This window comes from Ostrea edulis, chromosome 4, assembly GCF_947568905.1.
Source record: "Ostrea edulis chromosome 4, xbOstEdul1.1, whole genome shotgun sequence".
In the NCBI taxonomy this organism is placed as follows: Eukaryota; Metazoa; Mollusca; class Bivalvia; order Ostreida; family Ostreidae; genus Ostrea; species Ostrea edulis.
In genome coordinates this window covers 28,624,204-28,636,592 of record NC_079167.1, presented here as the reverse complement: position 1 = coordinate 28,636,592, position 12,389 = coordinate 28,624,204, and the positions used below count along the sequence as shown (strand labels likewise).

The window sequence follows — 12,389 nt, the reverse complement described above, 5'->3', positions numbered from 1 at the left end:
TTGATAACTACCATTCCAATTCTTATCAAATTTGGTATGAAGCATCATTTGGACATGGAGAACATAAATTGTAAATTTCAGGACTCCTGGGGACTGATGGGCGGGGCTAAAACTGCCAAATATTTACCAATTTTCAAAAATCTTCTTCTATACAACCGCACATGTGTAACAAAAAATAAAATAAATGCATAGTGTTGTAGAGCAGGAAGGCCTCTACCAAATTTTGGAATTTCATGATCCCCGGAGTAGAGGTTATGACCTCAGGGCGTGGCCAAACTTATTACATAGCGTTAATGTGTAAACATTTAAATAACGTCTTTTTAGTGCTATTGATACTAAATTGAAACGAAATGGATATTTAGAAAAGGCAGGTAAACCTTTACAAAAGTTTTGAATTTGATGACCCCCGGGGGTAGGGGTTTTTGGTGTCAGGGTGTGCCCAGAAAAGGTCAGTTATTAAATGTGAACAATAGACCACATTAACTTCTTGATAACTACCATACCAATTCTTTTCAATTTTAGTATGAAATATCCTTTGGACAAGAATGCTCTAAATGTAAATTTATGGACTCTTGCACCCCTATGGCCTGATGGACTGGGTATAAAGTGACCAACTCTCAACAAATTTCATTTCTACAACCACACAATGTGTAAGAAAAATTAAATACATTGTGATGCAGATCAGGAAAACTACCAAAATTGTAAATTTCATTATCCCCGGGGTAGAGGTTATGACCTCAGGGCGGGGCCAAACCTGGTATGTATACAGTATATCATTGTATATGTGAAACATTTAAATAGTACCTTTTTGAATGCTATGGATACTAAATTGAAACTGAATAGATATTTAGAAGGAGTAGATAGCCCCTTATCCAAATTGTGAATTTCAAGATTCTAGGGGGGTAAGGATTTGGTTCCAGGGTTGAGCCAAAATTATCATAGTGATTATATATCATTTATCATTTGAAATATTTTTTTTTTAAGTTTCCTGATGAACTAAATGCATATTTAAGAAAAGCGGAGGGGATGTACCAAACTTGCGGATTTTGCAACCCCAGGGTATTGACTCTAGGATGGCCCCAATTAGTCAGTTTATATGTGTATTATGTAAAGCCTTTCATTGCTACATGAATATGTACTTTCGAGGACATTTAATTAAAAGAAAGATGTGGTCTGAAATCTGTATGTACTTTTGTCGAATATGATTATTCAAACAGGATTTTTTCTTCTTCTAGATTTCAATGGCCTTGGGGTACTTATAACTGATACCCAGGTGACCGATAAGGCCTGTAGGCCTCTTGTTTCCAGAGGAGTCTTCTTTTTTTTTTTTTGGTAATAAAAATGAAAACTACCCTCTTTACCGATATTCGGAGAGAGAGAGAGAAAGGGGATCCTTCAATGCATGAATTCATTTTATCGATTCAAACTTATATTTTTTTATTTTTGTTTTGTTTTTTTAAATTGTTTTGTTGTTTGTTTTGTTTTTTCATTATCGAGGACGGCAGACCTATTTCTGGTAGTGCTAGATTTTGTGACATGTAATAGTTTTTCTTTAAATAATATGTTTATTATATCAATGTTCTTAAAAATTTCATATTGCATTAGCTTAGTGCATCTACAGAACATTTATAATTTATAACCTTATGATTTATAATAATTTATGAATTTATCCGAGTAATTTTTTGAAGACCACGTGCACTCTGAACAAATGTTCCTACATAAATGATATTATTGATGATTTTTTTTAAATAATGCGAATTTTGATTTCTATTTTGAAATAGAATGTTTCATATTACAATTTCTGTGTGTTTTCTTTGAAATAGCTAAAATATTTAAAATTTTCGGGGTTGATTTGATTCCTTGCATCAAAATTATTTCGTAAATAATTATGGCAGGGATCTATAGATTAACTTTGAAATTCCGGGGGTGTTCCCATTAGATCATGTATACTTAACTAATGACCTCCTAGGGCTCTTTCTTCGTCTCTGTTTTACTGTACAGTGTTTTATCGCACCAATCACCAGTATTGTATTTTGAAACGGTCCCTACGGAAACTCTTCAATAACTGGAGGTACAAAGATCGTTAGAATTAAAGGAACATAACTCTAAGACAACCTTGGAACGTGACAAGAAGTGAACTAAGATGCAAGGTTGACAAACAGTGGACAACCGCAACAATAAACATGACAGACAAAACGAAGAGAGTTGGGAGATGGTATTTCGGAGGAGTTGCAAGTGCAATGGCCGCTTGCTGCACCCACCCTTTAGATTTACTAAAGGTGCGTACCTACAACGTAAACGCGTCTGATACGGTCATGACATGTTTATTTGTGTTGAGGAACTTATCTTTTTGTCGGTTTATAAAAATCAAGTTATCTAATCATAGCATAAGAAGGTCTCTGAAATGACATTCGTAGATTTGGTTCCAAGACTCGATTTGGTTGAGCTTCATCAATTTGTTCAGAGTCCTCCCGGTGATCAATGCTGCTGTGAATCTCTAAGCGTAACGCTAATTTGATATGATGTAGCGAGATTAAAGCTTTACATGTACATTGAGAGAAGCTAGGGCTATAGGGACTAGGGTGCTAGACAAAGAACCATGAAGGAACCTCCAACAGATTCAGTATGGAGTTGTAACAGGAAGGGAGAAAATGCAACAGATCAGACTGGGATTCGAACCAGGGCCCCTAATCCGAGATTCCTCTGACTCTTACCCCCGCTTTTATATTGTGACGTGCGGGGGAGAGTCAGAGTGGACTCCATATTAAAAGTGGGAATTCAGCGACACCAGCTAGTGTCGCTGCTTAAACTACCTCTTACAACTTTACTTCGCGGATCTATCTTCCAAGACGTGAGGATTCAGTTATCGAAAGATTATTCTACAAATTATTTAGATCATGATTAATACGATGTTATCGCCGTTTAAACGGCCCTAACACCGACAAATGAAGCATCACTTGAATTAGGTTGCCGCCTCGCCATTCGATTTCTTTGCGCATGACATCAGCTTATAAACACAGAAAATTCCATCGTTTAAACGGCAATAGCATCATATTAATCAAGATCTATTTGTAGAATAATCTTCCGATAACTGAATCTTTGCGTCTTGGAAGATAGATCCGCGAAATAAAGTTGGAAGAGGTAGGTTAAGCAGCAACACCAGCTGGTGTCACTGAATTCCCACTTTTCAAAATGGAGTCCGCTCTGACTCTCCCCCGCACATGTCACAATATAAAAGCAGGGGTGAGAGTCAGAGGAATCTCGGATTACTGGGCCCCCGAATCTCTAGACAGGTGCTCTACCAACTAAGCTAGGACACCAGTGATCGAACCCATCCGACTGTCACACAGTATTTGGGAACTTACAAATGTAATAGAGTGAAAATTTACATGTTTTACATATTTTATTTCAGGAATTGAATTTATTGAACTTAAATATGCAATCAGTTTGTTTGTAAGGTCAAATGAATTGTTACTTATCAATTGTAAAAATGTTAACAAGTCATACAGATATTATATCACATTTAATGAAACAATTTCTGTGGCAAAAATGCCCAACCACTCAGCAAATGAACTTCCACATATTAAACTGATACTAGACAATGGCTGGGGATTTAGTCTGACCATCGGATTCCGTCTCTTTTACCTGTTGGATTTCTTTATAGGTACATCTACAGACTCAGCAACTAGAAAAGGTCAAGGCGACGACAATGGTTGTACGGATTCTGAAATCGGATGGAATTCTAGGTCTATATAATGGATTATCTGCTTCAATTTGTAGACAGGTATAGAAAAGATCAGATTTATTATTGATATCAGTAGATTGTTCAATAAGGTTTGTACAACAGTAATAAGAATTTGAGAGAAAAATGCTGTCATGTTGATTCTTATCAATAGATCGTATGTCTGCATAGATTAAAGTGTAATGCGGCCCTAATGCCTATTTGTTTTCTCCTTAGAAGTAGTATATAGTTCCATATAAAACATTTTAGGACTGTTATAATTAATTTTCTTTGTGAAGTAAAATTTTTCTTCTTCAAAATAACGACCTAAATAAATTTTATTTCATAATTTTGTTTGTTGTAGCTAACATATTCTATGACAAGATTTGCCATGTATGAGACGGTCAAGAAAAGGCTGACCCAGGATGGGGGTACCATGCCTTTCTATCAGAAAGTTCTGACTGCAGCAGTCTCAGGTGCTACAGGGGGCTTGGTGGGGACTCCAGCTGATCTTGTAAATGTCAGGTTAGGAAGCATAGCAGCAGCTACACATACATTCAGATTTCTGAGGTTCATGGGAAATACATGTAGATTTCTGAGCTTTGTGTGAAATACATGCACATCATTAATATATTGAATTTGTTTTTTATTTGATATATAATCTGAACACACATTAATATCTCCTTGTTTCCTCAATATCCTTTATTCTCGGTGCATCAGAAGATACCTAAGGCTGTCAAACTATAACTCCACTCTTTTATTTCCTTAGCCTCTGAGTTTAACACTGTGTTTACAATATGTATTTCAATATTCAATGAGGTGAATTTAATGAATAGCTACAGGTGAATAAACTAGTTTCGTGGGGTACAATTCTGTGTTTAAATGACCTTGCAATTAACACTGCTTTTTGAACTTGACAATTTTTGATGATTTATGTTTTAGAATGCAGAATGATGTCAAGTTACCAGCAGACCAAAGGAGAAAGTAGGTTATAAAATTTATTTCCCAGATGTAGTAAATTTTGAAAATTGATGTAATGATAAGCAAATATTTAACAAATCTCAATGTACCATTGTAGCTACAAGCATGCCTTTGATGGCTTGTGGAAAGTGTACAGAAATGAAGGAGTCCCACGTTTGTTTGGAGGGGCGACAATGGCGAGTTCTAGAGCAGTTCTTGTCACCGTGGGGCAGGTAAGAATTATGATGATGTCGTACATTGGACAGGTAAGAATGATGATGTCATACATTGGACAGGTAAGAATTATAATGTCATATTGGACAGGTAAGAATGATTATGATGTCATACATTGGACAGGTAAGGATGATTATGATGTCATACATTGGACAGGTAAGGATGGTTATGATGTCATACATTGGACAGGTAAGAATTATGATGATGTCATAGTGATGATTTTAAAATAAAAAGTAACTTTACACAGCAGTTGTTTTTTCATTCTATATAATTTCAATGAATATTTGAAGCAATTTAAACTGTAACTATAATTGAAATTAGTAATGGGATACATGTATTGACAATATATATATATATATATATATATATATATATATATATATATATAGATATAAAGCACTGAAGAACCAACAACATTCAGTATCCAAAACTGTCGGATCTATATTAAATAGATACAATGGTCAGGGGAAAATAATTATCATGTTAATTTCATTAATCCATTAATGAATTTCACACTTTACCGACTGATACCACAGTGACCAGACATGATGAGTTCACGCCCTGATTCTTATTCTTTTTTGAGTTAATAACAGAGCCTGCAACATGTAATCCACTGGAAAAGTGTTTAGCTAGTTTTGTAGTGTAGCTTTAGTGCTTATTGTTAATTATATTTGTGTTTTCTCCATATTGTAATCCTTTCCCGTCCTGACGAAGGGACAGGTTGTCCTGAAAATTTGACAATTCCAATTGTTCATGTCGTTGGTCATTCTAGTGCTTTATATATATATATATACACTGTATATCTCATGGACTGACAATTTGTACGCTTTGTTTCTTTTAGCATGTTTAAAGCCGCCTTCTATGTCTATTTCAAGTTGGCCTGCTATGACCAGATCAAACAAATGCTGTTGACGACAGGAGTCTTTGAGGACAACATGGTACTTCACCTGACATGCAGTACAATGGCTGTAAGCAGTAGTCAATTCATAAATACCGTGGTAGTTTGATGTGCCACCGATTTCTAGGATTGATTACAATTTTACCATAATTAATTATAACTTGGGAAACATTAAAATCATCTAAATGTACACAAAATTTAATTGCTCACTTTATGTCAAAGAAATTAAGAAAATTTGGAACATAAAATAATCTCATTGGAGTTAAAATCAACACATAAATTGATGGCGGTAACTTGTCCATTTTTAAAGAAATAAATCGATTTTGAAAATACATGAAGGTGTGAATGGCTACGTTTCATGAAAAGTGGGATGCCTTCTAGTGGGGTAGTTCACACATTTTCAAAACTGAAGTTTATTTCTTAATTTGACTTTTATTTCTGTGGGAATTACCAACTGTTAAGACAGATGTACTATATTGATCAAGATTCATACATGCATTGTTTACAACTGCAATGCATTCATGAGGAAATGTAAATATTCATACATGTGGCTTAAGTATAGATACAAAACCGTTATATGGTAGTAAAATCTAAACATTAATGATCCAATTATTTTGCTGCTTACTATAACTGAAGGTTGATTAGGAAAATTTTCTGATTTTTAAAATCTGTCTCAGTCAAAATATTTTAAGATTGAATGCGTAAAAAGTTCAGAGAAGAAGGAGTGTAACAAATGAGACTGCATGTTGTTCATTTCAGGGCTGTATAGCGACACTTCTGACTCAGCCATTGGACGTGATGAAAACCCGGTTAATGAATGCCAAACCTGGGACGTACTCAGTAAGCGATTCATTACTTTGTCTAACATTAGAATAACCATAAAAAGGCTGCTCCTACCTGTTCGTCATTTTAGATTTGGTTATAAGAGAATAATTCAATATGTACATGTATTTTGAAATTAATTACCAGTAAAGGTGGATTTTTGGAAGATTGCACAGTAACACAACCAGTGCGAATTAGAAATTTGAACAGGGTTTAGATGATGATGTAAATGACAGTTTTAAATCTGAACATCTTCTCGATGATTTTGACTTCCATAAATACCAGTACCTGTACATGTATGTTAGATTGTCTATCTTGACTAGCATACGTATATCAGTATTCTGTGTTCTAAAAATGTCAAATGTCATATGTATTTTTATTCACTTGCAATTCATTGTGAGAGAGGATATTATAGTTATATACACACTCTCGCAACTCGTCCACAGATTCACGTCCCCACTCACACACGAATGGCCCCGTTTATAAATATGAGTTGGGAGGTGAATCTGTGGGTGAGTGTGTGAGGATAACACTTGTAGACACTACACAGGCCACATTGTTTGCTCCAGTGATTTGATACTTCACATACAATCTAATTAGAATTAATGTTAGATCTGCTCGCATACTTGCATACATAACATGCGAGTATGCGAGCGGATCTAACATACAATTTTAATTAGATTGCTTCACATATAGCATTGATATCAAGAGAGGAAGAATCCTATTGACTTTGGGGGTCAAAAGGTCAAGGTCACTATGGGACTTCATTGAAAAAACCTGTAGATACTGATTGCGAGGGCATAAGCCCCACTTTGTGGATGTCTTGTTTTTTTATGTCTTTGTTTTATTATGCTTCTCACCGTTGCGACCCGAGTTCGATCCCCGTGATCAGCAGTGGTTGTATCTGTATGTGAGGGGATATGGCGGTTGCCGGCTCAGACACGTGGGTTTTCTCTGGGTACTCCGGTTTCATCCCACATAAATGACCCCCCCCCCCCCAATGCAAACATCTGTGCATCAAAGGACCCCACTGAAAATAAGCTTTCGAGCTTTCATGGGTTATCCTTGGTTTTTATGTATGTATGTTTGTATATTATGAATAAACATTTATTTTATTTACTGTCCTGTTTTATTGTCTATGTATGTAATGTGCGGTCTATAAACATGTTATTAAAACAGAACCATAATGTGAACTTGTGTAAAATAAAAATAATAATTATTATTATGACAGTATATTATGTTTAGCTGAGTTTGGATTTCTGATTTTAGGGGATTTCTGCATGTGCCATGGATATTGCCAAAAATGGCCCAATAGGATTTTTCAAGGTAAAATGATAAAGTTGATATATGGTTTTATATTTCAGATCTCTGTCTTACATTTTCAGTGAGACTCCTGGTTTGTAAAACATACAATCTTATTGATCCGTGGTTTGTAATACATAAAATCTTACTGATTTGCTAACGTATGAATTTCTTTTTTCAGGGTTTTATTCCTGCCTTTGTCAGGCTGGGTCCGCACACGGTATTCACATTCATTTTCTTTGAACAGCTGCGACAGAATTTTGGAGATTTAAAAGAGTAAACATTCAAACAGATTTAAAAGAAGAGGGCAGTATAACTACTAGAAAAAAATTCCATGTATATTGTGAACAGAAGGGCTGATTTGCAATAATTAATTCCTGATTTGTTTGAATATTCTGTTTGACAGACTTTGTGTGGGGTACCTCAGATGTAGAATGTTTTTAATGCTTTAAATCGGATGAATTTATTTAATATGTATATTTTTGTTTAAGGCTCAATCAAACCCTGATCGAAATTGTTGTCGTCGACTGTGACAAACTTTCACATTTTCAACTTCTACTCAAGATACTTACCCAAGGGCCATTTTCAGCCAAACATGGTTCAAAGTATCACTGATTGAAAAGGATTCAAGTTAGTACAAATGAAAGTTCATGCCCATTTCCAAGGGGAATTAATAATGTGGAAATATTTAGAATATGGTGGATATTTTTAAAAAAATCTTATTGTCAAGAATTATTGAAAGAGGAAAACCAAAAGTTACAATATATAATGAAGATTCAAATTTCTCAACATAGGAATAGACAAGAAAATAAAATCTTTTAAGATTTTTTAATGTCTATAATTTGTCAAATTTTAAAACGTCCATGTCAAACATTCTTATGTAGTGTAGATCAGATTTTGCTTGCACTGTGACCCTTTCTCAGGTCTAGGATGGGGCTGAATTAGGAGTTTAATATTTTGGTTTGGAATATATCTTTAAAATTTTATAAAAGAAATAGATACCACTTTGTTTATACCAGAATCCCTGTAGTTAAACCAGATCATGGCCACAAATAGGGTTAAAAGTTTTACACAAATATATATATATGAAAATTCTGTAAAATCTTAAAACACAAGGGTGCAGTAGACCATGACCCCTAGTAGTAGGGCAAGGCCTTAATTTAGGGTTTCTAAGTTTACATTTGGAAAATGGAACTCATTGGGTGAGCTATGTGGCTTCGTGTTTAATGCATATTTTCAAATTTTATTGATTTTTTTTTCATATTTGCATTCATAATATGCAGTTGTTAATTCTAGAAAATGGAGAAATATTGCAGCTGTTTATGTCTTTCACTACGTGTATGTTTAATTTTAGCAGTGGGGTTATGAAGCATAAACTTTTTCTTTATTTTTTCCCTTGCATGTGTTGTTTTAATTCTGACAAGTTGTGCAGCAAGCAATTTTCTTTTTATTTGTGTTCAGTTACCTACAGTAGGTAATTGCAACAATCGTGTATTTTTTGAAGTAGAGGAATGCTGAATGAAATCCTTACCATGTCCTATAGAATCTAGAGTGAACATCCACCAAAGACCGAATGTCATCCTTGAAAGTAGATATAAGCGATATACATGATTTTGTTAAATGTTTATTTCTATGTGCCATTATGGTCAGTAATGATCTGTAGCCAGGACCAATTTCAGTAGAGGGGATAAAATTAGATAAGCTTTGTATGTGTACGATTTTGTTGTTTCTACTTCCTGTAGTATGTGCGGTCATAAACACTGTAGTATTTGCAGTCATATACACTGTAGTATTTGCAGTCATATACACTGTATTATTATATACTTTCAATTTCATCTCTTCACTTTTCTTTAAAAGTTTGCGGGCATATATCACACGATATATGCCCGGAAACATTCCGGCCCGCAAACGTTACGTCACAATCAATACACAAGCAAATTACTACGTCGTTAATTTTCAAATTTTTCGTGTTTTTCATCTTTTACTCAGTTAAACCAATAAAGAAATTGTTAAAAATAAATTATTGTTAGTTTCTAAATGAAATTAAAAGTATATAATAAAAAGGTTATAGACTTTGTATGGGAAAATATGACGACCTCGTTTTTTGTCGCGGACGGACCTCGCAAGCTCGGTCCGTCTATGCGCCAAAAAACTCGGTCGTCATATTTTTCCATACAAAGTCTATAACCTATAAGTATTTGCGGTCATATACTCCTTTGTAGTTTATGCTGTCACATACTCGCATATAGAGTACTAAATATGTGTTCAAGAGTTTATTATTTTATTGTGAATTTTTAAATTACTTTTGTTACAGAAGAATCAGATTGATTCTGATGATACAAATTGACTTCTCTAATGCAGACGTGGTTGTCTTTGTTATCTGTTGTATTTTCCCATAGACAGGGTTTTTGTGGAGCTGCTTAATTAATTCACATAATTATCTGACTACCGGCATGTTTCTGGATAACAATTGTATCTTAAATTCTACCTGATGTTTTTTATTTTCACATGTGGAATCTAATGATGAGTTTAATCGTTCAAATATGATATCTATCTACAGCTATTTTCATTGGTGTTTCAAGGTGTTATTATTAACGAGAGAGAGAGAGAGAGAGTACAATGTAGTGTGCACATATACAAGTGGCCCTCTAAAGAAATATTTACAATTATGAATATTTTAATTTACCACTATACATACACTGGGCCATGTACCCCCCTTTTTTTTCCTTTGCAGTTCTCACACAAAATTATTGTTGGCAATTCATAACTTTAAGGGCGCGTGTTCTGGGTTCAATTCCAAGTTCAAACGGACGTGTTAAACCTAAGGCGTTTAAAATAGGTATAGAGACTCGTCGACAAAAGAGAAAGGAAGTCACATCTTAAAGTTGAAGTTATAAATCACTAAAATTAACCTTGTATGGTGCTGGGGATATGCAATGTCCCACAGTCGAGAGCCTGCAATCTCCTTTGGAACATGATTCATTAAAATTCCCTCAATGCATGTGAAATAAACACATAAAGGTCATGCAATCTGACCCAAAACATGATCTTTATGGTAGGGGTAAAAATTATAATTAAAATGATGACCTCATCCCTCAGTCAAAGCATTTTACAAAAGGACATGTACATAAATGTATTTGTTTTAGATATTGCAAAGTGTTTGCCATTTGTGGATAATGAGAAGAAAAAACACCCCCAAGGAAGAGGAAAGTTTATTGCAATGTCCTACAAGCTGCATTACGCTGCAGATTTTATAAAGAGTAAATCAAGAATACATATATATACCAATTTTATCGTTAATAAACCTATGCTGTTGTATCGCTAATAAACCTATGCTGTTTTATTGGTAATAAACCAGATCTATTTTATAGGTAATATACCTATGCTGTTTTATCGGTAATAAACCTGTGCTGTTTTATCGGTAATAAACCTATGCTGTTTTATCCGTAATAATTAAGCCTATGCTGTTTTGTCGGTAATAAACCTATGCCGTTTTATCGGTAATAAACCTATGCTGTTTTATTGGTAATAAACCAGATCTATTTTATAGGTAATATACCTATGCTGTTTTATCGGTAATAAACCTGTGCTGTTTTATCGGTAATAAACCTATGCTGTTTTATCCGTAATAATTAAACCTATGCTGTTTTGTCGGTAATAAACCTATGCCGTTTTATCGGTAATAAACCTATGCTGTTTTATTGGTAATAAACCTATGCTGTTTTGACGTATTTTATGTCTGATAAAAGCACTTAACTTTTAACTGGACATATTACAAAATGGAAAGTATAAAGTAAAGACAAAACGAACTATAATGAGAAACAACACACACACACACACACTAGTCAAGTGTACTCAATCGGCTTTGTAATATACATGTATATCATACGATAACACAAGTTGATGTATTCAAAATAGATATGACAAAGTATCGCCTAAAACATATTCCATATTTCTTACCATATGTGATGCAAAATATCAATGAATTAATGAATATGACCAGGCGGAGTCTTTTAAACATGTATGGGTTGTATATATGTATTCTTTCAGTTGATAACTCAAATGCTAAATTAACGCCTTCAGGTAATGATATTGCATTTATATGCCCCCACCATGAAATGGTCAGGGCATATAAATAGTATTGTCCCATTTCTAATATTTTCTTTCGAACTGTGAAAAAATGGTTTTGAGAGAGAACATTAGTGAGAACATGTCCCCACACCACTTGTCCTCACTAATCTAATAATTATACCCCACCGCAATGCGGAAGGGGACATAGAAATAGCGGTGTCCGTCTGTCCCACTTCACTTAATTTGTGGACGCAACTTCTCAGAAACTGCTCAACGGATTTTGTTCATAATTTGTAGGATTGTTAGTCACCATGTGTAGTTGATCATATGCCAGAATTTTGATTTGACAATTTTGACAGGAGTTATGGGACTTTGTTGAAT

General features: G+C 34.4%; 1 protein-coding gene across 1 annotated transcript; it reads left to right on the top strand.

The window, feature by feature from the left end:
• The first annotated feature begins 2,065 nt into the window (after positions 1-2,065).
• LOC125672013 (mitochondrial dicarboxylate carrier-like) lies at positions 2,066-10,506 on the top strand. The gene is made up of 9 exons (XM_048908063.2): positions 2,066-2,279; positions 3,665-3,784; positions 4,086-4,246; positions 4,664-4,705; positions 4,800-4,914; positions 5,791-5,883; positions 6,573-6,653; positions 7,905-7,961; positions 8,119-10,506. Exons 1-9 carry the CDS (start codon positions 2,184-2,186, stop codon positions 8,215-8,217), a joined length of 864 nt encoding a protein of 287 aa, XP_048764020.2. The 5' UTR covers positions 2,066-2,183; the 3' UTR covers positions 8,218-10,506.
• Positions 10,507-12,389: the final 1,883 nt, after the last annotated feature.